This window comes from Trichomycterus rosablanca, chromosome 12 (genome assembly GCF_030014385.1).
Source record: "Trichomycterus rosablanca isolate fTriRos1 chromosome 12, fTriRos1.hap1, whole genome shotgun sequence".
NCBI classification, from domain to species: Eukaryota; Metazoa; Chordata; class Actinopteri; order Siluriformes; family Trichomycteridae; genus Trichomycterus; species Trichomycterus rosablanca.
In genome coordinates, this window is record NC_085999.1 from 36,280,680 (window position 1) to 36,306,639 (window position 25,960).

The 25,960-nt window shown below is 41.8% G+C and overlaps 3 protein-coding genes across 5 annotated transcripts; all 3 read left to right on the plus strand.

Moving 5' to 3' along the window:
• Positions 1–1,018: 1,018 nt before the first annotated feature.
• Positions 1,019–4,315, plus strand: LOC134324388 (zinc finger protein 883-like). The gene is made up of 3 exons (XM_063006219.1): positions 1,019–1,538; positions 1,623–1,733; positions 3,126–4,315. The coding sequence occupies exons 1-3, from the start codon at positions 1,406–1,408 to the stop codon at positions 4,265–4,267; spliced, it is 1,386 nt and encodes a 461-aa protein (XP_062862289.1). The 5' UTR covers positions 1,019–1,405; the 3' UTR covers positions 4,268–4,315.
• Positions 4,316–5,826: 1,511 nt separating this feature from the next.
• Positions 5,827–12,853, plus strand: LOC134324386 (zinc finger protein 883-like). 2 transcript variants are annotated; one of them, XM_063006217.1, is made up of 5 exons: positions 5,827–5,858; positions 6,255–6,379; positions 8,838–8,948; positions 10,415–10,567; positions 10,660–12,853. In XM_063006217.1, exons 2-5 carry the CDS (start codon positions 6,256–6,258, stop codon positions 12,021–12,023), a joined length of 1,752 nt encoding a protein of 583 aa, XP_062862287.1. In that variant the 5' UTR covers positions 5,827–5,858; position 6,255; the 3' UTR covers positions 12,024–12,853. The 2 variants fall into 2 exon arrangements, with proteins under 2 accessions (XP_062862287.1, XP_062862286.1); XM_063006216.1 differs by lacking the exon at positions 5,827–5,858 and adding an exon at positions 6,114–6,169.
• Positions 12,854–14,597: 1,744 nt separating this feature from the next.
• On the plus strand, positions 14,598–25,667 carry gmppaa (GDP-mannose pyrophosphorylase Aa). 2 transcript variants are annotated; one of them, XM_063005548.1, is made up of 13 exons: positions 14,598–14,738; positions 15,817–15,914; positions 17,268–17,371; positions 18,853–19,045; positions 19,904–19,963; positions 20,716–20,846; positions 21,003–21,017; positions 22,308–22,442; positions 22,831–22,928; positions 23,134–23,180; positions 23,277–23,369; positions 24,084–24,252; positions 24,737–25,667. In XM_063005548.1, the coding sequence occupies exons 1-13, from the start codon at positions 14,699–14,701 to the stop codon at positions 24,835–24,837; spliced, it is 1,284 nt and encodes a 427-aa protein (XP_062861618.1). In that variant the 5' UTR covers positions 14,598–14,698; the 3' UTR covers positions 24,838–25,667. The 2 variants fall into 2 exon arrangements, with proteins under 2 accessions (XP_062861618.1, XP_062861619.1); XM_063005549.1 differs by lacking the exon at positions 21,003–21,017 and having other exon boundaries at positions 14,599–14,738.
• Positions 25,668–25,960: the final 293 nt, after the last annotated feature.

Consider the following 25,960-nt stretch of genomic DNA (forward strand, 5'->3'; position numbering starts at 1 on the left):
TAGCAGCCCGGCCGTGTATATTGACCCTGTGGAGCTCCCGACGGACAGTTCTGGTGGAAACAGGAGAGTTGAGGTGCACATTTAATTCTGCCGTGATTTGGGCAGCCGTGGTTTTATGTTTTTTGGATACAATCCGGGTTAGCACCCGAACATCCCTTTCAGACAGCTTCCTCTTGCGTCCACAGTTAATCCTGTTGGATGTGGTTTGTCCTTCTTGGTGGTATGCTGACATTACCCTGGATACCGTGGCTCTTGATACATCACAAAGACTTGCTGTCTTGGTCACAGATGCGCCAGCAAGACGTGCACCAACAATTTGTCCTCTTTTGAACTCTGGTATGTCACCCATAATGTTGTGTGCATTGCAATATTTTGAGCAAAACTGTGCTCTTACCCTGCTAATTGAACCTTCACACTCTGCTCTTACTGGTGCAATGTGCAATTAATGAAGATTGGCCACCAGACTGGTCCAATTTAGCCATGAATCCTCCCACACTAAAATGACAGGTGTTTCAGTTATTTTGTCCAACCCCTGTATGTTTGGTTGGTGGACTATTCTCAGTCCAGCAGTGGCAGTGAGGTGTTTAAAAACTCAATCAGCATTGCTGTGTCTAATCCACTCATACCAGCACAACACACACTAACACACCACCACCATGTCAGTGTCACTGCAGTGCTGAGAATGATCCACCACCCAAATAATACCTGCTCTGTGGTGGTCCTGACCATTGAAGAACAGCATGAAAGGGGGCTAACAAAGTATGTAGATAAACAGATGGACTACAGTCAGTAATTGTAGAACTACAAAGTGCTTCTATATGGTAAGTGGAGCTGATAAAATGGACCGTGTGTGTAGAAACAAGGAGGTGGTTTTAATGTTATGGCTGATCGGTGTATAGTGTATTTATTAATGTATTTATACTCTTTACAAAGTGTACTAGTTAGTGAATTATAATGGATTTATGTTTCCTACGTAGTGCACTAGGTAAGGTATTAGATTGTGAATATTGTATTGTATTGATTATATCTCAGTAATTGAATTCCTTGTTGTCCTGGGAAAGTAGGCTCAAGAGGAGGGCTGGACGCTCCTCTCCAGACTTTCCTGTGTTACAAAAGCTCCTATTTCTTGGACTGAAGCATCCACCTGAACCAAGACATGCTCCTTAAAACATGGAAACAAAATCATTAGTCATCATTCAGTCTCCATGAACACACTAAATTATTAGATTTGCATGCATTTGTTTAAAATAATCAATTTTAGGAAATTAGGAAACACACACCAACGTTGGTATCTTCCAGCTCAAGCCAGTTTGCTATGTTTTAATCCATTCGGTCTTTGGTCACAAATAGATAATGGATTAATTATTTTGGTTTGAGTGTTATTAGCCGTGTGAGGACGGAGAAGATGGTGACCTGTATGACTTCAGGTGAGGTGACAAAAATCCCTTTGGGACACGACACCCCTGTGGACCAAGCGAATAAGGGATTACTAAAGAAGCATGTAAAAGAGGAAGACATTAAAGATGAAGATTACTTCTGTAAGATTAGACCGATCATTACAGTTCAATCTAAGACCTTTTACTCAAATTAGATTTAATTTTGTATTAATATTGGAACTTTAGGTGGAGGAACATCAACCTCTATGGAACACATCACTCCTGTGGACCAACAGAATGAAGGTTTCCCCATAAGGCCTGTTGTAAAGAAGGAACCTGGAGATGAAGATCACCTGTGTAAGAGAACTAAGTACATTAATGTTCAGCCTTTTTGTAATTAGACTGTAAGAGACCCAGAAAGAGATCTAAAAGCATCAGACCATCATTACACTGTGTGATAATTGGCTTGATTCTGGGTTTTTATCTTGGTGGTGAGTAATGCACAATGTGACCTGCTAACCAGTCGAAATTTTGGATTAATAGGAGGACGACACCATGACTCGTTTTATTTAGCGACGTACATATACAGGCAAGCCTGAAATTTCTGACAATGACCTCGTATAATCAGACAGTGTGTAATATAGTGGGATATAACAAGATATATAAAAAAATATTTTTGTATAATCTCACTTAATGTGTCAAGTAATGATCTTATAAGTAATGATCTACAGAAAGATTTCAACCTTGCCTTGGACTTCATGGTTTGTCCTGACAGTGCAAAGTAAATTGGGAGCCCTTATAGACCCAGGGTTGCCATTACAGCATGGGCGGCTTGTTCCTTAGGGCGATCGGGCGACGCATCACCAAAGGGCGAAAGGGAAGAAATGTTTCTATCACAAAGCTGTCACTAGCTGTGACTGTTCTAGACGGTCTGTCTTGCCTCTGAATATCGTAGTCCAATCAGCGTCGAGATGTGTCCCGTGCAGTACCGCCCCTTTTCTGACTGACTGAAAATTGCTCGGATTGCTCTGATAGACTCTCATATTAAGGCACTTTTTTTCGAACTGTAGGCACTGGAATACAATCTGTATGGGTTCCGGGAGGGCTTACGTGCTTGCGTCACACGTAACCTGGTGTAGCGATAATTTGAGCAGCGAGCGATCTTGTCAACATGACCATTACCTCAGGATCTGCTGCACCTAAAATAAAATGCTGATGAAGACTAGATTAAATTGTTAGTGTGAAGGCTTTACTTCATTTTATGATCGATGGTAAAGCTGGTCTCTCTCCATGTTCAAAGTTATTTGTGAGGGCAAACTGACAGATGACATAAAATGTTAATTATTTAAGCTTTAATTTACCCATCGAACGGGTCACCTTAGCCATCATCGCAACAATTTCCCCCCCTGAGAGATTTGGCAGGAGCCGCCACTGTATTACAGACTATGTCCAATCAGTTTTGTTTGCAACTGGTGACTCCATTTGGGTTCTAGACTCATCTCAGGGATCATTAAGGCAAATATGATGATTCAGAGCTGACCTTTAGGTGGCACAATAAAAGGTCTGAGTACTTTTGTAAATAAAAGATTTCAGTATTTGATTTCTTTGTCATTTTCTGTGATTTCTGTTATTACATCCATTTAGCATCAAATCCGCAACACAGTAATATGTGCAAAAAGTGAGGAATTCATTGTGCAATACTATAAATTGTAATGATTATAATGTTGCGTTTTATCTTTCTTGCTCTAGACACAAAAGGCTTCTCCTGCTCCTTGTGTGTGTTCTCCTACACCTCTCAAATTTATCTCCACAAGCACATTAAGAGTCGCCACCATGAGGAATATCTGAGGCTGCTGAAATCAGGAGAGATTAAATACGAGAATCTGCTGCCCATAAGTACCAGCATTCAGCAAACAGTTTCCGGTCCTTTCAACAATGTCTCAGCTTCCAGAGAAACGCAGAAGAAATTTTACCACTGCTCACAGTGTGGGAGGGGTTTTGATGATCCAAGTCTTCTCAGATCACATCAGCGCATTCACAGCGGCGAGGACGAACATCGGTGCTTACAGTGTGGGAAGAGCTTTACTCAAAAGAGTACTCTCAACCAACATGAGCGTATCCACACCGGAGAGAAGCCGTATCACTGCTCACAGTGTGGGAAGAATTTTTACTACAAAAGTCATCTCAAAACACACCAGCGCATTCATACAGAAGAGAAACCATATGAGTGCTCACAGTGTGGAAAGAGGTTTACGGAAGTCAGTAGTCTTCGCTCACACGAGCTCATTCACACCAATAGAAAACCGTATCACTGCTCAGAGTGTGAGAAAAGTTTTACCTTCCTGAGCACCCTTCAGCGACACCAAGCCAGTCACATCAAAAAGAAGCCTCATCACTGCTCAGAGTGCGGGAAAAGCTTTTCGCACCCAAGCAATCTCAGACTGCACCAGCGCATTCATACCGGAGAGAAGCCTCATCACTGCTCACAGTGTGAGAAGAGTTTTACCAACCCAGGTCATCTTAAACGGCACCAGCACATTCACACAGGAGAGAAACCGTATCGGTGCTCACAGTGCGGAAAGAGTTTCGCCCGCCAGTGTAACCTCCAATCACACCGGCGCAATCACACCGGAGAAAAGCCGTATCACTGCTCACAGTGTGGGAAGAGTTTTACAGAAAGAGGTATTCTTAAACAACACCAACACATTCATACGGGAGAGAAGCCGTATCGGTGTTCACAGTGTGGAAAGACTTTTGCCCGGCAGGGTAATCTCCACTCGCACCAGCGCATTCACACCGGAGAGAAACCGTATCAGTGCACACAATGTGGAAAGAGCTTTAGCGAAAGGAGTAATCTAAAGAGACACCAGCACATTCACACAGTAGAGTAACTCCTGTATAAATTAAGATTTGTTCATTATAAACTTGTCCAATCAAAACATTTGTTGGCTGCTTTATTCTATGTAGAGAGGATCCAGTCCCAAAAGGCAGTGGCTGCTTGCTACTTTTATACTTTTGAGCTTTTGAGGAATCTCTACGACCTCCCTCCCTCGGACAAGCTAGTCATTTTCCGTGTAGGTGCCTAGGTGGAGATCTGTTGTTTTTAAATACCTGCAAAAGACAGTATGGAAATCACAGCTTTCTGCTTTATTGGATTTTTGTCAATTGCAGCTTAATACACATTCACTTACATAGACTAGCACCATCTTTTCAATATATAGAGATATGGTTTAGAGGCTATTAATGTACAGATGTGTTCAAGTGTGGTGGATATAGATAGTTCAGGTGAGTAAAGTGCAGAGTGCAGAATGGGTTGTGTATGGTGTGGATTGACTACATTTACATTTTCATTTTCAGCATTTAGCAGACGCTTTTATCCAAAGCGACTTACACAATAAGTGGATCACGATGAGCAATTGAAGATTAGGGGCCTCGCTCAGGGACCCAACAGTGGCAACGTGGTGGTGGCGGGGCTTGAACCGGCAACCTTCTGTTTACTAGTCCAGTACCTTAACCACTGAGCTATCACCGGCCACTGACTATGGAGATCACTTTTCAGCAGCCTGATGACCCAGGGGAAGAAGCTGGTATATATACACCGATCAACCATAACATTAAAACCACCTCCTTGTTTCTACACTCACTGTCCATTTTATCAGCTCCACTTACCACATAGAAGCACTTTGTAGTTCTACAATTACTGACTGTAGTCCATCTGTTTCTCTGCATGCTTTGTTAGCCCCCTTTCATGCTGTTCTTCAGTGGTCAGGACCCCCACAGAGCAGGTATTATTTGGGTGGTGGATCATTCTCAGCACTGCAGTGACACTGACATGGTGGTGGTGTGTTAGTGTGTGTTGTGCTGGTATGAGTGGATCAGACACAGCAGCACTGATGGAGTTTTAAACACCTCACTGTCCCTGCTGGACTGAGAATAGTCCACCAACCAAAAATATATCCATCTAACAGCGCCCCGTGGGCAGCGTCCTGTGACCACTGATGAAGGTCTAGAAGATGACCGACTCAAACAGCAGCAATAGATGAGCGATCGTCTCTGACTTTACATCTACAAGGTGGACCAACTAGGTAGGAGTGTCTAATAGAGTGGACAGTGAGTGGACACGGTATTTAAAAACTCCAGCAGCGCTGCTGTGTCTGATCCACTCATACCAGCACAACACACACTAACACACCACCACCATGTCAGTGTCACTGCAGTGCTGAGAATGATCCACCACCTAAATAATACCTGCTCTGTAGGGGTCCTGTGGGGGTCCTGACCATTGAAGAACAGGGTGAAAGGGGGCTAACGAAGCATGCAGAGAAACAGATGGACTACAGTCAGTAATTGTAGAACTACAAAGTGCTTCTATATGGTAAGTGGAGCTCCACGCTCCAGTCCTGTAGGAGCTGCTAATGCACCTTCAACATCAACAACCAGACACAAAGCAGCAGCAGATGATGATGTTTAGGAGCTAACGCTGTGTGTATTATTGTTTTTATAATTTCATCTAATGGGGTAAAAATAAATTATTAAAAATAATTATTAGAAAATGCGGCTTTACGCTTCATTCTGATTTAAATACGGAAGCTAAATTAACGCTAAAACTGATAACTGTGCTACTAGGCTAACTGTTAGCGTCCCAAATCTATATACTTTCCCTACATAGTGCACTAGGTAGTGTGTTAGAAAGTGCACTATGTACGTATAAGTCTTGTTTCTTAGGTGTGAACACTAATGCGTGTACACTGGTAATTGGGACAGTGGGGGATCACAGGCGATATGGTTACCAGGTAATGTAGCTGTTAACTGTGAGTATTCGGGCACAGTTAGATAATATAATGATTATTTTATGTTGATTGTTATTATCTTTGTTAGGATGGAGAAGATGGAGGCCTGTATGACTGCAGATGAGGAGACTAAAAGCTCTGTGGACCAAGCGAGTGAAGGATTCTTAAAGAAGCTTGTTAAAGAGGAGGACACTGAAGATGAAGATTATTTCTGTAAGATAAGACAGATCATTAAAGTTCAATCTAAGCCTTTTTACTCGAGTTAGATTTGATAACGGCTGTCTAGTGTATGTTTTGCTTTTTAATCCATGATCCAACATTTAATACGTCAATTGGTTCTGTGAGTGGCGTTGAGTTTCAGGGTAGGAGGTTGGGAAACCTGTCAATGTGTTCCATGGTCCCTTGGAACTGCATATATTTTAGGCTCATGTAAAATAATGGGGTTGTTTTTGACACTTATACACTGAAAATAACACAAATATAATATAAAAACACTTGAATAAAAAGCTGATTCTGATTCTTACAATTTCTCAGAACCTCGAGCTGTAACACAAGTTTAAAAGTGAAACAGGGAGGAAAATCCAGATAAACACAGATACACGTGGAGCTTTCAGAGTGAATCTGATGGTTATTCCACGCGTTTCGTCTCATTTGCACACTTTGATGACGTATTACCGCACCGCTCAAGCCGAGCGCTGAACAAAGCGGCAGTTCATTGTTACTTGAAATTAAACAAATACATTTTTAAAAAGCTGAACACGTTGAGTTTAAGGGAACAAATTTCTCGCAAGGGCGTAGAGTTTTAAAGATTTTGAGTTTAGGGGATGTTGAGTTACAAGGTACCACTGTACCTTACAAAACCAGAGACCAAACATACTGGAGCAGGCTGTATGGGTGGGTGCAGAGCGGTAGAGAGAACAGAGTGGCGACACTCCCATAGGGAACCGTTGGAAAGGGGGCGGGACATATTTTCTGTGCAGCTTCCGGGTTGTGGAGCTCTGTATAGTTCCAAACATCCCATAGAGCCCCATTCATTTCCACTACTTATCAAGCATTTTTAGCTGTTTGTTGCTTTGTTTTAAAAAAAATTATGAATTTGATGTCATTAATATACGTAATACTGTTATTATTTAGCATTTGCTCAGCACTAAATGTTACATGTTTATCTTAATTAATAGGTATAACTGAATTTAGCTTAGTCAGCTAAGCTAAATTATTGACACTAGAGTCTTTTCACCTAAAATTGATTAATTAAAAGTTGATTAATCAAGAGTCTTGTTACAGAAATGATAATAAAACATCAGAGCCATAATAAATCATTATACTTTTACTTTCATTCTTAAGTACATTTGAAGGTAAATTTAGTTTAGTACTTTAGTGGAGGTAAAGAGTATTTTACTTTTACTACTACTTTTACTGGAGTAATATGTTACCTTGGATATCTCTACTTCAACTCAACTACATGGTTTGTGTACCTTGTCCACCACTTACATTAGACAAAATGAACTAGTGCATATTAATTATGAATTAATTCATGTATTACATGTAGGAATAAATTATTACTTACTCATGAAATAAGACATGAATTAATGCTATTTCATGTACCTGCACTATAATGTTAAAGGTATTGGTACGGTAGTGTGTTTATGAATCTGTTCATTCAGTGCAGGTAAACCTTATGAATCCAGCCACATGGCTTAGTGTTTAACCAAAATGATTATTATTATGAATCCTCAGGAAAGTGAAGGGAGATTAGTTTATGTAAAAAACAAAACATAAAAAACTGTCTAATCTCTGTACTGTATATTGTCTCTACTACTTAATGATATCGCATTATGTAATGTATGCTAATATAATGTACTGTGTGTTAACAAGAACGACCTATTAAGTCATTATAAACATCAATCTTCCACTTCATATACCAAATTGATATTAAAGCAGATGCAGTAAATGTAAACGCAGTTGAAAATACCCAGAAATTGTACAAATGTTTATTATTTACTGTTTAATATTTCACTCACTGCTGCCTGTCCCATATGAGAACATGACAGCGCCGGGTTTGTTTGGAACTATTGGAGGGTTACATGAACCACGTGACCGCGTAGCGGCGAGATCAAGGAGTGTCGCAACTCTCTCTATCTACGGCTCTGGGTGGGTGGAGTGAGAAACAGTGCAGACTAACGATTGGTCCAATGCAATCATTTAAGAATCATCAGTCCAATAAAAAACAAACAAAAAAAACTTAACCAGGGTTGCAAAAATGAAAGACCACAAAAACCACAGTGGGACAAACCAAAAATTGAAGGGCAGCTGTGGCCTAGCGCAGTGGTTCCCAACCACCGGGTCACAGACCTAGGGTGTTATAGTCTTCTATCACCTCTCATCTTGTTTCAGCAACAAAAAAAGCACAGGGTCCCCACTGATTTTCCATAATTGATGAGTAGTATTATTATGCACTTTGTGTTTTTTATTACACTCGTATAATTTTATTTTAAATCCTCCCTCCCCCGCCGGTCTGTGAAATTATATCTTATATGAAACCGGTCAGTGGTGCAAAAAAGGTTGGGAACTGCTGCTTTAGGGTACGGAGCAATAGAACAGGGGCTTTATTGAGTGAAAAACAGTCCCTAATTTTTGTGTTTTGTATTTTGTATTAATATTGGAACTTTAGGTGGAGGAACATCAAGCTCTGTGGAACACATCACTCCTGTGGACCAACAGAATGAAGGTTTCCCCATAAGGGTTGTTATAAAGAAGGAACCTGAAGATGAAGATCACCTGTGTAAGAGAACTTACTGCATTTTATAATTAGACTGTAAGAGACCAAGAAAGAGATTTAAGAGGGTCAGATTAGCGGCAGACTGGACAGTAGCAGGACAGCAGTGGGTAGGGATGTAACGATGCACCACAACACAAGACAGTTAAAAATCGATTCACACGTGTAACGATTCAAATCGGTTTACATGTATAATGAATCGATATTCACTTTAAACAGCAGAGGGCACTGGCGCTATACACCTTGCCTGGTTGACGTCACTACAGGGTTGCCAGGTTCGGAATTTTCCAGCCAAATGTATTTATGTGAGGATACTTTTTTTTATTCGTATTATTCATTTAATGTGGGATTTGTTTTAAAATTTCATTTCAGTTTTTTTTTACACAAAAAGGGAAATGTGCAGCGTTGTTTTGCAAATAAAAGGGCATTCATTATTTAGATGAATAAAAGATAAGCACAAATACAGTATTTTTTATTTTTTTTTTAAAGAGAAGTAATAAAAGGAAACTTTTGTTTAAAAAATCGTGAAAAAAAATCGTATCATGAATCGCATCGCATTGTGGGTAAAGTGTGTCGTTACATCCCTAGCAGTGGGTGATGCTAAACTGATGTGTGGAGCACTCTGACTCCACGTCACTGTGATTTTATTCAGTGATGTACATATACAACAGGCCTAAGATTTCTTTATATATATATACAGTATATATATATATATATTTTCTTTACGCATTTTCTCCCTTTTTCTCCCTTTTTTAACGCGTCCAATTGCCAGATTGCGTCATGCTTCCTCTCCACCAATGCCGATCCCCGCTCTGATTGAGGAGAACGAAGCTAACCCACGCCCCCTCCGACACGTGGGCAGCAGCCGTATGCATCTTATCACCTACACTTTGACGAGTGCAGCTCAGCGTTGTGTACGAAGAGACACACCCTGAGAGCACTCTTTTCTCATCTCTGTGCAGGTGCCATCAATCAGCCAGCAGAGGTCGTAATTGCACCAGTCATGAGAGAGAGACCCCATCCGGCTTAGTCCCGCCCATATCTGAACAACAGGCCAATCGTTGTTTATGTGGCCGCTCAGCAGGCAGAGCTGAGAATCGATACGATGTATTCGAGATCCCAGCTCTGGTTTTCCAGCATGTGTTTTTACCTTAGCGGCCCAGGCCTAAGATTTCTGTCGGTGACGTTGTATAATTAGATAGTGACTGCACGTTATATTGCACAGTGTGTCGTATACGTATAATAGAACACAACATTTTTGTATAATCTTACTTAATGTGTCAAGTAATGATCATACAAGAGCACTGACATGATGTAAAGCAAAAATAACTGAACATCGCATGTAGAGAAATCAACAACCAATAAAATTATTAAGATCTACATTTATATCTTCAAATATTATTGGGATTATTTATCTAAAGGCAAATAAAACACATCTAACATGTATTACCTTCTGTTGCATCCTCTTCCAGACTGTGAGGACTGCAGATCCTACAACAAGTGTGAACTTCACGGTCCAGCTCACTCCATTCCTGATACTCCTGATCCCATTGGGGTCACTGACCAAGCCATACAAACCCTTCCATCCGGTCTAGAGGTTCAGGAGTCCAGTATCCCTAACGCAGGTCTGGGAGTGTTTAATAGAGGAGAGGCGGTTCCACTCAGTGCACATTTCAGGTCATTAATTTAATGGTGTGTTTTATCTTTCTTGCTCTAGACACAAAAGGCTTCTCCTGCTCCTTGTGTGTGTTCTCCTACACCTCTCAAATGTATCTCCTCAACCACATTAAGAGTCGCCACCATGAGGAATATCTGAGGCTGCTGAATTCTGGAGAGATTAAATACGAGAATCTGCTGCCCATAAGTACCAGCATTCAGCAAACAGTTTCCGGTCCTTTCAACGATGTCTCAGCTTCCAGAGAAACGCAGAAGAGTTTTGACGACCCAAGTGTTCTCAGATCACATCAGCGCATTCACACCGAAGAGGACGAACATCAGTGCTTACAGTGTGGGAAGAGCTTTATTCAAAAGAGTACTCTCAACCAACATGAGCGTGTCCACACCGGAGAGAAGCCGTATCACTGCTCGCAGTGTGGGAAGCATTTTCATTCCAGAAGTAATCTGAAAACACACCAGCGCATTCATACAGGAGAGAAACCGTACGAGTGCTCGCAGTGCGGAAAGAGGTTTACACAAAAAGCTAGTCTTCACTCACACGAGCTCATTCACACCGATGAAAAACCGTATCACTGTTTACTGTGTGAGAAAAGTTTTACCTTCCTGAGCACGCTTGAACGCCACCAAGCCAGTCACATCAAAAAGAAGCCGTATCACTGCTCAGAGTGCGGGAAAAGCTTTTCACGCCCGAGCCATCTCGCAATACACCAGCGCATTCATACCGGAGAGAGGCCTCATCACTGCTCACAGTGTGGGAAGAGTTTTACCAACCAAGGTCATCTTGAACGACACCAGCGCATTCACACAGGAGAGAAACCGCATCGGTGCTCGCAGTGCGGGAAAAGTTTCTCGCACCCGAGTCATCTCAGACTGCACCAGCGTATTCACACCGGAGAGAAGCCTCATCACTGCTCACAGTGTGGGAAGAGTTTTGCGCACCTGAGTAATCTCAGAAAACACCAGCGCGTTCATACCGGAGAGAAGCCTCATCACTGCTCGCAGTGTGGGAAGAGTTTTACCAGCCCGGGTCATCTTAAACGGCACCAGCACATTCACACAGGGGAGAAACCGTATCGGTGCTCACGGTGCGGAGAGAGTTTCGCCCAGCAGTGTAGTTTCCAGTCGCACCGGCGCAATCACACCGGAGAAAAGCCGCATCACTGCTCACAGTGTGGGAAGAGTTTTACAGACAGAAGTGTTCTCAAACAGCACCAACACATTCATACGGGAGAGAAGCCGTATCGGTGTTCACAGTGCGGGAAGACTTTTGCCCGGCAGGGTAATCTCCACTCGCACCAGCGCATTCACACCGGAGCGAAACCGTATCAGTGCACACAGTGTGGAAAGAGCTTCAGCGAAAGAAGTAATCTAAACAGACACCAGCACATTCACACAGCAGAGTAACTCCTGTATGAATTAAGATTTGTTCATTTTGAACTTGTCCCATCAAGAAACATTGTGTAATTATTAAAAGTAGCTTCCACTGCTACAGCCACGACACATCAGTTTGTTGCTTTCTTCTACCTCTCACATCACTGAACTTGGTTTTCTTAAGGTTCTTGTTGATGCTCCTTAGATCTATTAATATTTTTAACTCCAGCAGCTACTCCTACCTGGATGCTGCAGAACTTAGGCAGAGTTATCTTAGTGGTTAAGGCTTTGGAATATGGATTAAAAGATTAAGATAGACTTTGTCATTGTAGTTATACAACAACTTTGTTTGGTGTCTCTCAGTAAGACCAGCGGCAATAATATAATAAAAAATAAGATACAAACTATATAACTACGTACAACAAAAATAAGATAAAACTATAGGAAATGTGGGGGTGGCATGGTTGCTCAGTGGGTAGCACTGTCGCCTCACAGCAAGAAGGTCCTGGGTCAAATCCCCAGGCGGGGCGGTCCGGTTCCTTTCTGTGTGGAGTTTGCATGTTCTCCCCGTGTCTGCGTGGGTTTCCTCCGGGTGCTCCAGTTTCCTCCCACAGTCCAAAGACGTGCAAGTGAGATGAACAAGTGAGATTAAACTTGTGTAATGAGAGACTACCTGTTCTGTCGTGAATGTATTTAAAATGTGTAAAACATAATAATAAATAAACATAGGAAATAAGGAGTATTTACATGATGATATGAATATATCATCATGACAATAAAGCTGAGTCTGAGTCTGATATATGAACTGGGTTTGAATAGTGCAAAACAGAACAGCATAACCAGTATTGCAGTGGAAAAAAAAGTATTGCACAATTTGTATTGATTGGGGGGGGGGGGGGGGGGGGGTGTAAATAGAGGCTACAGCTCTGGGGAAGAAGCTGTTCCTCAGTCTGTTTGTGTGTGTTTTGATGGTCCTGTATCTTTTGCCTGATGGGAGGGGAACAAACAGTCTGTGACCTGGGTGGGTTGGTTAAGGTTAAGGGTTTAAATCCTGGCTCCACCAAGCAGCTACTTTTAGACTCCTAAACCAAACCCTTTACCCTTCCAGATCCAGGTGTGCAGTTCAATGGCTGAACCTTCTTGTGTTTGTGTTTCTTATGTTTATGTGAAAATAAATGCATTCTTCCTCTAATAAAAGTTGTTAAGATGTTGAGTTCAACTGAACAATATGTTTTACTCTTAGCCTTTCTTACACTCAAGGCAACATTACTAAGATTTTACTGTAAAGAAGACCTAGAGGATATTTGCAATAATGAAATTATGATTAAACAAACTAAATAAATAGAATATTATTCCAAATGCAAAGCATACTAAGTGTAACAGGATTTAATCAAAAGTTTAGTCAGTAATACAATCAAAGTCTAGTATTGAGTTTTTGGACATTATCTTCATTGTATTTACAGTCACTGCAGATTTGCACGACATCCAACTTTGGCTTTGGTGGCACTGAAGGTTCAAGCCCACAGGATTCAAGGTACATAAGATGGGGAAACCAGATGATGTACTTGAATATCTTTAAAACCCAACACTGGCCCTGAAGACCCAAAACCCAGCACAGTCCAATGAACCATCATTGCTTGATTTCGAGCCAGCAAATGTGACGGAGCATGAGATCCACTGGAGTGTCTCATGGATTTTTGTTAAAACGGCTTTGTGTAGATTTGAGGCAGCACGGTGGCTCAGTGGGTACCACTGTTGCCTCACGGCAAGAAGGTCCTGGGTTCGACCCTCTGGTGGAGCAGTTCGGGTCTTTTCTGTGTGGTTTGCATGTTCTCCCCGTGTCTGCATCGGTTTCTTCCCACAGTCCAAAGACATGCAAGTGAACTTGTGTGAGGTGAACTGAAGATACAAAATTGTCCCTGACTGTGTTTGATATTAAACTTGTGAACTGATGAATGTGACCAAAGTGTGTAAAACATGACGTTAAAATCCTAATAAATAAATTGTTGATTTTAGTACTTCACACAGTTTTGCCTGGTTAAACTGACCAGACTTTCAGTCCTTGCTCATTAAATCATCAATACACTGTGCTAACACCAACATATTTTACTGTATGGATGATTGTACTAGGCTAATGTGCTACATACGATTTACACGACACGAGTCCTGTTGGATAGGAAAACTTACAGATAGAAGATGTTAAGAGCATTTCAGTATGAGTTTGAGTGTTTTAGTGTGAGGACTTTATTTGGAATGTTTTATTTGACAATTGTGTTGTGAATTGTATTGCTCAGTGGGTAGCACAGTCGCCTCACAGCAAGAAGGTCCTGGGTTCGATCCCCAGGTGGGGGCAGTCCGGGTCCTTTCTGTGTGAAGTTTGCATGTTCTCCCCGTGGGTTTCCTCCCACAGTCCAGAGACTACAGTTTCTGTCATGAATGTAACAAAAGTGTGTAAAATATGACGTTAATAATAATAACAATAATATAAAGGTTTTATTTTGAAAAGTAATTTTGAGGCTTTTATTTTGAAATGTGGGTGAAGTTTAGGAGAGTATAAACACGCTCAGACTGGAGCTTTGTGTTATATATGTGTATATAACAGTTTCTATAATAATAATATATATTTTATAAGGTCATTAATATAGAGACTGTACTAATATTAGACTCATCATTATTACTAGATTGTATCAGCGTGTAAATCAGACAGAATGCTGAAAGCTGTGATTCTGATTGGAGGAGCGCAGAAAGGTAAAAACATTTATTGTTTACATGAATTTGACCTCAGGTCAGACAGGCTTCATTTCTCAATGTTTGTAAACGTTTTTATTGAAGGATATTATATAAAATTACAGATTGGATGACATTTAAGTAACCTACAGTCCAAAAGTCCATGTCATCCATTATTAGTGTAATTGCAGGGCTGACAGTGTTCCAACACTTAAATATCACCTGGTCAGTGGGGTTCCTATGGGTCCCGATTGATTAATAAATGGGGTTTAGGGGGGTGACAAAGAGTAACATATGGGCTACAGTCAGTAATTGGGACAGTGGTAGCCTAGTGGGTAGAGCTTTGGGCTATCAACTGAAAGAGTTCGAATCCCAGCTCTGCCATACAGCCCAACTCAGCACTGCAGTGACACTGACATGGTGGTGGTGTGTTAGTGTGTGTTGTGCTGGTATGAGTGGATCAGACACAGCAGCACTGCTGGAGCTTTTAAATACCGTGTTCACTCACTGTCCACTCTATTAGACACTCCTACCTAGTTGTAGATGTAAAGTCAGAGACGATGGCTCATCTATTGCTGCTGTTTGAGTCGGTCATCTTCTAGAATTTCATCAGTGGTCACAGGACGCTGCCCACGTGGTGCTGTTGGCTGGATATTTTTGGTTGGTAGACTATTCTCAGTCCAGCAGTGACAGTGAGGTGTTTAAAAACTCCATCAGTGCTGCTGTGTCTGATCCACTCATACCAGCACAACACACACTAACACACCACCACCATGTCAGTGTCACTGCAGTGCTGAGAATGATCCACCACCCAAATAATACCTGCCCTGTGGTGGTCCTGTGGGGGTCCTGACCATTGAAGAACAGCATGAAAGCAGGCTAAAAAGGTATGTAGAGAAACAGATGGACTACAGTCAGTAATTGTAGAGCTACAAAGTGCTTCTATATGGTAAGTGGAGCTGATGAAATGGACAGTGAGTGTAGAAACAAGGAGGTGGTTTTAATGTTATGGCTGATCAGTGTATATGACATATAAAGGTGTTCTATTCTATCTGTATGGTGTAGTAACACTAATCACTTATTTACATATAAACAACAGGAACGCGTTTCCGGCCGCTGTCCTTTGAGGTTCCCAAACCCCTGTTTCCTGTCGCAGGAGTTCCCATGGTGCAACATCACATTGAGGCCTGCGCCAAGGTAAACACAGGAAAAAACCTTCCTTAATGTATTTCTATACACAGCACCCTTCTGTCCTCTTGTTTTAAACAGATGTTGAAATTTTAATCCAGAAGTTAAAATAACTAATTTTTAATATGGAGTAGGGCAGGGCAGGGCGTGCCTCCCCACAGAGTCCAGGGAGAATGAACCCAGTATGCAAGATGCTCAAACAAGGTAGAACAAGAATGAGACCAAAAAGTCACAAACAGAATGAATGAAACTACAAAATAAAGGTCAGCCAAAATAACCGCAATTAATGAGAGAAATAAAAGCAGGGAGGAGATAGAACTGATAGACGAGCACATTAGTGGACATAAGTCAATGCTGTGCCTAGCGAATGCTGGAAAACATGACCCCTTACCACCAGCATGTCCACTTTTCTCAGAGCTTCACACTATTTAATTATAGTAATAATATTTAAAGGATTTATAAGCAATTACATTTAGCAATATTATTTTCAGTTTTGAAAAGGTTTTGACTCTCTTGACGTTGTTTCCACTGCTTGATGTGATGGAATCTGCAGTGAATGCACTAAGGATGCCCTAAAGGATGATGAACTCTAGCCAAACAGGATTTCTCTTGCCTCTGACTCTCTGAGACTAAGTCCACTGTAAACTATACAGTCTTGTAGGGGTGCCTGCTTTGTGGGGTGTTTCCAGTATGCAGTACCTATAAAAGGTGGTCCCAGGAAGGACAACCAGTGGCAGGGCCATGGGCACTTTAGTTCAGGTTTGGTGGTGAGGAGGACCTACACAATATTAGGCAGGGTGTGGCTGATCAGTCTCTCTATCTATCTATCCATCCATCCATCGTGATCCGCATTATTGATTTGGCACAGTTTTTATGCCGGATGCCCTTCCTGACACGACCCTCCCTATTTACCCGGGCTTGGGACCAGCACTACAATGCACTGGTTTATGCACCCTAGCGGCTCGGTACCTATAGGACAATTCAGTGTCTCCGGTTAGCCTGGCTGCATGTTTTTGGACTGTGGGATGAAACCGCAGCACCCGGAGGAAACCCACACAGACACGGGGAGAACATGCAAACTCCACACAGAAAGGACCCAGACCGCTCCACCTGGGGATCGAACCCAGGACCTTCTTGCTGTGAGGCAACTGTACTACCCACTTAGCCACCGTGCCGCCCTGTGGCTGATCGGTCTATAAGCCTAGATAAATAATGTACAGTGTTTTACTAAGTGATAATAATTATTGAACATAGTTTGTGATTATAAATCAATGGAACTGAACAGCCGCTTACATTTTGTTTTGCAAACTCTGCCTGAACTGTTCTGGATGTTCAGAATGAAAATGCTTTGACTGTTTTCAGGTCCCAAACATGAAGGAGATCTTGCTGATTGGATTTTACCAACCGAACGAGGCGCTAAACCGATTCTTATCATCGGCACAGCAAGATTTCAAGATACCTATAAGGTGAGCACGCTGTACTTAAGACTTGCCAATATACACTATATGGCCAAAAGTATTTGGACACCTGGCCATGAGCTTGTTAAACATACCATGTAAAAACAAATGGTATTAAAATAGTGACCTCTATGTGATATGTTCAGCTTTAGCAACAGCCACCCTTCTGAGAAGGCTTCTCACAATTCATTTGTATGACTGGGCACTGATGTTGGTCAGGAAACGGTTAATTAATAAAGCAATAAGTCACGAGAGGCCGTGCATTACTGTGATTTTAGCACGGGGATGACGTTTTTGGCACGACGCGAAACGGATAGTTCCGGTCCTAAAATCTGATTGGCTGAGCCGCGTTCGAAGCCGTTGTAAAATCCCCGATAAACGCACACCTATGACCACCTCACATCATTCCATATTAATACGCCACTGAATAGAAAAAATGTATGTTATTTTCGCCCTCATGTTGCCTAGCAACACTGTTAATCGAACTATTTTGCGTCGCGGAAGAATGCTTTATTGTAAGTTTATACACAATAAATACATTTATGAATTAAACATTGTTGTATTTATTATATTTTATGTTGACCGCCGTTTTATAAAAGCAATAAGCCACTCGAGACCGTACGTTACTGCTATGATTTTAGCACGGGGAAAGAAGTCATCCCCGTGCTAAAATCACAGTAATGCACGGCCTCTCGTGGCTTATTGCTTTATTTTACAACGGCTTCGAACGCGGCTCAGCCAATCAGATTTTAGGACCGGAACTATCCGTTTTATAATGTTCCAGTTTATTCTTAACTTGTTTAGTGGGGCTGAGGTCAGGGCTCTGTAAGGGTCACTGGAGTTCAGCAAGGTTCAAAGAGGACTTTGCGACCTTTTAGCCATTCAGACATTAACTTGCTTTTGCATTTTTGACCGTTGTTTTACTGCATAACCCGTTACACCTCAGCTTTGGCTTATGGACAGATAACCTGACATTTTTGGGGAATTTTCTGCTAGAGAGTGGAATTCATTGTTCCCCTGTTAACAGCAATAAAGGTGCAAAGCATATGCTATCACCCTCTTTGCCACATTTGACAGTTGGTATAATGATATGCTGTGTTTACTTTTAACTAGACAAACAAGGTCCTTGTTGTCCAAAAGGTTCCAATTTGATGGGTTAGTTCATAGAAATTCATAGATCTAGTTTTCCTTCTACTAGCCTCTTATGAATCCCATTTTTGCCAGATTATGGAGTCATACACACCGACCTTAGCTTTTCTCAGCTCTCATGATATTTTTGGATTGTGGTGTAGTGTTCCTGTAGAAACTTCACAGTGAATGCTTGGCTTTGATGGTAAGATTTGAGATGAGTGAGATTTATATTATATAAGGCTGATAAACTCAAGACTAAATTCACCTAGACTGTTTTACCTACATGCTGTGTTTCTGTAAATGTAAACATCACTACTGGAATGTCTGTGATTTATATCTGGACTATGTTGTGTGATCAGATACCTACAGGAATATGCAGCTCTGGGAACTGGAGGAGGGATCTATCATTTTAGAGATCAGATCCTGTCTGGTTCTCCTGAAGCGTTTTTCGTCCTGAACGCAGATGTGTGCTCGGAGTTTCCTCTTAAGGACATGCTGAGCTTTCAGAAGGAGCACGGAGACGCTCATAGCTTCGTCATCCTGGGCACCACGGTCAGTACACAATGGTGTGTGGTACATCTGCACAGATGAGACAAAACATTAGGAATACCCACTGAAGGTGTGAATGGCTACACGTATTTGGTAGCTCTGGACATTTGAGGGTGAGGGATCTACTAGATGTCGGGCTCATGGTGGTTCCTTGTAGCTCACGTGTTGAATGCAGCATAAAGACCTGAGGGACATTTGGGGTCCAGGGAGGGCTGAGCCTCCAGCTGCTGAGAGGTTGATGTGTGTTTGAGACTCATTGAAGCCAGAGAACATGAAGACCAACAGAAGTTCTACTGTGTATCAAACTGCAGATCATTTTAATCCTGGTGATGAGGATGACACCTGTCCACTGTGGGCAGCACCCACAGTGGCCACACAGGCGTCAGTACTAGACATTGGAGCAATGGAAGAAGATCTATTGGTCCGGCAAATCTTGTTTTCTCCAATATTATATGAACAGTCAGAAACATGTGCACTGTTTACCTGGGGCAGAGTTGCACTGGGGTGCACTGTGAGAGAATCCACCTCATAACGTACAGATGTTGAAGGTCCTGGTACCAGATACCACAGGACTTCTTTAGATGTCTCGGTGGGTTAGATCTGTTTTGACAGCATTTTGGGTGGGTGGTCCTAAAGCTTAGGTTCATCAGTGTGTATAAAAGGTTCCTACTGTTCACATATACCAATTTAGTCATTGCCAATTCCTTTCTGACTGTGCATAAGTAGACATGGTTTGGGGGGGAGGATCAGAGATCTAGGTGCACATCTGTACACACTTAACCATACATACACACCCATACACACCCTCATGTGTCTAACTTCTGTCTAACTTCTGTTCAACTTCTGTTCTTCTGTCTGCAGGCCAACAGGAAACAGTCGTTAAACTACGGCTGCATCGTGGAGAACGAACAAACCAGTGAGGTAACAAACACCGCAAAACTAACAGGAACGTTCTGTATTTTATGGCGGTCCTACGATTTAAATGATAGTTACAGCTGTTCTTTCTTTCTGACTGATCTATTAAGACATAAATCTCTAGGATCAAAAATATACAGACACCTCCAACTCTGGTCAGATCTTTCTTGGCAGAATTGCAGTTCTGAGTTCAATCTATTTTTTTTTTTTTTTTGGTTTCCTGGCGCTTATTTGGGGCGGCACATTGGCTCGGTCGGTAGCACTGTCGCCTCACAGCAAGAAGGTCTTGGGTTCATTTCCAGCTGGTCCTTTCTGTGTGGAATTTGCATGTTCTCCCCGTGTCTGCGTGGGTTTCCTCCAGGAGCTCCGTTTTCCTCCCACAGTCCAAAGACGTGCAAGTGAGGTGAACTGAAGATGCAAAATTGTCCCTGACTGTGTTAGATATTAAATTTCAGGTCATATTTCTGCTGGAGCATCTTCATGTCCTTCTGTATAGTCTTCTCTTCAAACCAGCCAAACCTTTCCTTAAGTGAAATGTGAGTGTAGATGGCAGTGGCATTAAGGTGCACTATGTATAGGGAGGGCATCATCATCATCATCTTCATCATACATCTAGCGCAGTGATTAGTCAATTTAATGCAAGAAGGTGGTGTCACAGATCCAAAACCTGGTTGAGAATTCTGGACTAACATGGACATGGTCTCTAACTTGTGGTTTAAATCCCAGGATTCGGGTTCTCTTGTGTGATTCTCCTGTAGGTGCTGCATTACGTGGAGAAGCCGAGCACGTTTGTGAGCGACATCATTAACTGTGGAATTTATCTCTTCACCCCGGAGATCTTCAAGCACATCGGAGACGTTTTCCAGAAGAACCAGCAGGATCTGATGCTGTGAGTGGAACATCATCTCTGTACCTCTGTGTGCCATCCCTTCATTCATCCTTTCATTTATCCCTCCGTTTCAGTTCCATAACCTTCCTCATTCGTTCTTTTATTCCTCCTTTTTTCCTCTCTGCGTTGGTTTGCTCTGCTGTTCTTCGTCATCAGATATGCGTATGAAGGGTAAGTCATGTTGGAGATGTGTGGAGTGTGTGGAGTAGAACTAGAGTGAAGCTTTTCTGCACTGCTGAGTGTGTGTAGGCAACTGAGCAACACTTTCATAGTGATAGTACATACAATATCTTGCTAAAAGTATCTGGACACCCCTTGTAATGATTGCTTTGGTTTAATGAATTTGGTGTTTGGTGGAGCCGGAGGCCCTTCAGTGACCTCACAAAAGTTGAGTCTTTTGAAAGGCCTTTTCAAAACATCAGTGGAGGCTGCTATAGTCCTACAAGGTCATGATCAGATGATTATACTTTTGGTCCCTTTTTTCAAGCGAGACCGACATGTTGTCAATTATTTTTACCACGACCCAGGTAACAAAATAAAAAACACACAACTAAATATACTTTACTAATAAAAATGGTAGCAATCTGGTCCCACTGTGCTTTACAAGATGTAACATAAAGGACCACCACAGAGCAGGTATTATTTAGGTGGTGGATCATTCTCAGCACTGCAGTGACACTGACATGGTGGTGGTGTGTTAGTGTGTGTTGTGCTGGTATGAGTGGATCAGACACAGCAGCGCTGCTGGAGTTTTTAAATACCGTGTCCACTCACTGTCCACTCTATTAGACACTCCTACCTTGTTGTTCCACCTTGTAGATGTAAAGTCCGAGACGATCGCTCGATGCTGCTGTTTGAGCAATAGATGGTCAATCAGTGGTCACAGGACGCTGCCCACGGGGCGCTGTTGGCTGGATATATTTTTGGTTGGTGGACTATTCTCAGTTCAGCAGCGCTTCTGTGTCTGATCCACTCGTACCAGCACAACACACACTAACACACCACCACCATGTCAGAGTCACTGCAGTGCTGAGAATGATCCACCACCCAAATAATACCTGCTCTGTGGTGGTCCTGTGGGGGTCCTGACCATTGAAGAACAGCATGAAAGGGGGCTAACAAAGCATGCAGAGAAACAGATGGACTACAGTCAGTAATTGTAGAACTACAAAGTGCTTCTATATGGTAAGTGGAGCTGATAAAATGGACAGTGAGTGTAGAAACAAGGAGGTGGTTTTAATGTTATGGCTGATCAGTGTATAACATCCTAAGCAAATGTTTTGACACCCCACTATGGGATAAAAGAGTAGCGCTGAGTGTACGTTAGTTTCCTGTGGACCAACTGTTTACTAGGACTTGTAACAAATGTGTCCAGACATTTATGGTGTCTGTCATAAATTAGAAGCCGCTAATACATATTCCTAAAGTCTGGGTTTCTGACCGCACCTTGTGTGTTTCTAGAGATGAACAGTGCAACGGAAAGCAGAGAGCGGAGGTGATCAGACTGGAGCAGGATATCTTCACAGCGCTGGCGGCTCAGAAAAAACTTTACGTCTATAAAACCGATCGATTCTGGAGCCAGATCAAGTCTGCTGGGTAAGTTCTCATCATCTGCACCTGAGTGGACAAAATAACGGAAACGGTTAACACTATACGCATATCAATGAGTTAATTAGGACCAGGGCCGGCATTTATCTCCCAAACATCTTATACAAGCTCCATATGGTGCACCGTGTCCTAAGAATTTACCTCATAATTATTGATCTTCACAGTTGCTGCCAACACTAACATGGATCGTCTATGTTGAACAGTTATGAGCTTTTTCCACTGCTCAGGGGTCCAGATTTTGTGCTAATTACACCAAATCATCCGTCCTCGTACATTGGCCTGATACAAGCGAGTGTGTAAAAGTGTGTGAAACATGAGGTTTAAATCCTAATAAATAAATAAGTTAATTAATCCTTTTCACATTCCCTGTTTGTAGATCAGCCATCTATGCGAGTCGATTGTACCTGAACCAGTACCATAAATCTCATCCCGAGAGACTGGCTACTAATAAGGACGCAGGACCAAAAATAATCGGTGATTCTTCTGTCTGGTTTGGTTTCTTGTTGTCAGAGTTCCTAATTAATCTGTTTGTTGTTGTTTCTTTTTTTCCCAACAGTATCTGTGATGGTAAAGTTTGTGTTTGATGGGAAGGGGTGTCCCAATACCCAATCCCTCACATTCTTATAAAACAGTAATAAAAGTAAAAACTCTGATAGTAATGAATGATCTTTATTTTTAGGAAATGTCTACATCCACCCCACAGCCGTTATTGACCCGACTGCAGCGGTAAGTCGTGTTTATTTTAAACATGTGTAGTGGTTCAGAGTTCAGTAATCCTATAATAATAATAATAATGCTAATAATCCTACACTTGTTTTATAGCTTGGGCCGAACGTTTCCATTGGGATGGGGGTGACGATCGGAGCCGGGGTTCGAGTGAGAGAGTCCATCATCCTCCACGGGGCCACGTTACAGGTGTGTTCTAGGTTTGCTTCAAATTATGATATTCGCTAGCCGGAATATAAGACCAGTGGGTTCAGAAAGTATTCAAACCCTTTCACTTTTTAATAATAATAATAAGTTCGATTTGTATAGCGCCTTTTCCATGCTCAAGGTTGCTTTACAAGAAATCATTATCAACTGTATACAGGAGGGAATAGATCAAAATATTTAGAAAACAGGTATGTTTTGAGTTGAGTTTTAAAGGATGAAAGTGAGAAGCAGAAACAGGAGATCATTGTACACTTTTGTGTTGATGCTTTATATTGAATGGTTATTATTACCATTTAACTTTCCTGCATACGTCACTACAAGCCTTGGGCAACATCCTCTTAAGCTCCGTCAGACTGTATGACGAGCGTCTGTGAACTGAATGGTGTCTTCAGGTCTTCCCACAGAAGTTTATTGGGGTTTAAGTCTGGGATTTAGCTTTACTGTTGTTTTGGCTCTATGCTTTGGGTCACTGTCATGTTGGATGGTGAACCGTCACCCCAGTACGAGTTTGCTTGTGCTGTAGTGGGAGTTTTCAGGATGTTCCTATATTTAGATGCATGCATCCTCCTTCAGTTATTATCAGTCTTTCTGTGAGAAGCGCCCTCATATAGCATGATGCTACCACCACCATGATTCACAGTAGAGATGCTATGATGATTGTTTTAACATCTGATGTGTGCGTGTGTGTGTGTGTAGGATCACAGCTGTGTTCTGAACAGCATTATTGGATGGGACAGCACCATCGGTAGATGGGCGAGAGTGGAAGGAACCCCGAGTGACCCGAACCCCAACGACCCGTACGCTAAAATGGACAGTGAGACTCTCTTCAGAGAAGGAAAACTAACACCGTCCATTACTATACTAGGTGGGATTTTATACAATTTTTATGACACTATGTGGACGCCTGACCTGTTAGACATCCCATTCCAAAATCATGCGCATGTATAGGAGTGTCTGTGGGAATTTATGCCTGTTTAGTCAGTAGAGCATTTCTGACCTCAGGCATTGCTGTTAAGAAAGAAGGCCTGGCTCACAGTCAATGTTCCAGTTCATCCCAAAGGTGTTTAATACGGTGGAGGTCAAGTCTCTGTAGGCCACTAAAGTTTTTCTACAATAAACTCGTTAAATTGGACTCTGTGGACCTTGCACAGGAGTCCAATTTTTTGGTGTTAAAGGCACCCACTGTGATTCAGTGGAGTCCTAGTGTCGTAAAAAAATCCTTTTCAGACCGCGACAAGTGCTGTTATTTCACAATAGTGATACATGTGTTGGATAACTTTATTTCTTCTGTACATTCATTTATGTATTCATTTGTGAAATTCAGTACTTTCATTTTCTTCTTTGCGCAGGATGTAACGTGACCATCCCGTCTGAAGTGATCATCCTCAACTCCATCGTCCTTCCACACAAAGATCTCAACCGCAGCTTCAAAAACCAAATTATACTCTAGTGTGTGTGTGTGTGTGTAATCCCCTATATACCTAGCTACTGTTGAGGTCAAAAGTTTACATGGTTTTTGGAAATGTCTGTCGGGTCAAAAGTATATAGACAGCAGCTTAAACTGTTAATCTGGTGACTGTGAAATTTTTGACAGTGTTGTGACATGGACTCCTAGTCACGATTCACTATTTATTTAATTCCTCCTGTAAATTGTGAAAGTGAAAATGACAATACAGATGAGAAAAGTACACAGCTTTTGTTTAGGAATACACAGGGTATATAAATAAAATAAAGGTAAATTAAAGTCCTGCTTTTTAAACAGGATTTATTCCAACTTGTTCCAACTTTTTTGGAATGTGTTGCAGGCATAACATTTGATGTGTATATATATAAACATATAATATATATATAAGCTTTTGGAACATTATAGTGTGTGTATGTACACACACCATAAAGTTCATAAAGTTAAAATAATATTGTCTTTGTATAGTTTTCAATTTAATACACTTTGATTCCCAGGCGGGGCACACCGGGTCCTTTCTGTGCGGAGTTTGCATGTTCTCCCCGTGTCTGGGTGGGTTTCCTCCGGGAGCTCCGGTTTCCTCCCACAATCCAAAAACATGCAGTTAGGTTAACTGGAGTCACTGAATTGCCCTATAGGTGAAAGGGTGTGTGTGTGTGTGTGTGTGTCTGCCCTGCGATGGACTGGCGCCCCATCCAGGGTGTTACTGTGTGCCTTGCGCCCTTTGAAAAGCTGGGATAGGCTACAGCACGCCCCCTGCAACCCTGATTGGATAATCGGATAAGAAAGTGAATGAATTAAAATGTATAATAATAATATCCTGTATGTATGTTCATTGACTTTTTCAATTAATCTACACCCATCACACACAATGAATTAAGAGTCACACCTTGTGACTTTCTGCACACTGGATTTAATGGTGAATGGATATTATCACCATTTTTACCATTAAGCTACACATAATCACCCAGAATAACAAAGTAAAAACATCAAAACCTGAAAACTTTTTTTTCTTGGTCTGTTGGTCCTGGACTCTGTAAAGTTGCTTTGAGACAATGTCCATTGTAAAAAGCGCTATATAAATAAATTTGCCTTGACTAAGTTATACTCC

Excerpts from the sequence above, each read along its gene's own strand:
- LOC134324386 (XM_063006216.1), top strand. Across the intron at positions 6,380-8,837 it reads TGAAGATGAAGATTATTTCT|GTGGAGGAACATCAAGCTCT; the intron begins GTAAGATAAGAC and ends TTGGAACTTTAG. Across the intron at positions 8,949-10,414 it reads TGAAGATGAAGATCACCTGT|ACTGTGAGGACTGCAGATCC; the intron begins GTAAGAGAACTT and ends ATCCTCTTCCAG.
- LOC134324388 (XM_063006219.1), top strand. The coding sequence starts at position 1,406 with ATGGTGACCTGTATGACTTCAGGTGAGGTGACAAAAATCCCTTTGGGA. Across the intron at positions 1,539-1,622 it reads TAAAGATGAAGATTACTTCT|GTGGAGGAACATCAACCTCT; the intron begins GTAAGATTAGAC and ends TTGGAACTTTAG. Across the intron at positions 1,734-3,125 it reads TGGAGATGAAGATCACCTGT|ACACAAAAGGCTTCTCCTGC; the intron begins GTAAGAGAACTA and ends TTCTTGCTCTAG.
- gmppaa (XM_063005548.1), top strand. The coding sequence starts at position 14,699 with ATGCTGAAAGCTGTGATTCTGATTGGAGGAGCGCAGAAAG. Across the intron at positions 19,964-20,715 it reads AGAACGAACAAACCAGTGAG|GTGCTGCATTACGTGGAGAA; the intron begins GTAACAAACACC and ends ATTCTCCTGTAG. Across the intron at positions 22,443-22,830 it reads AGCCAGATCAAGTCTGCTGG|ATCAGCCATCTATGCGAGTC; the intron begins GTAAGTTCTCAT and ends CCCTGTTTGTAG.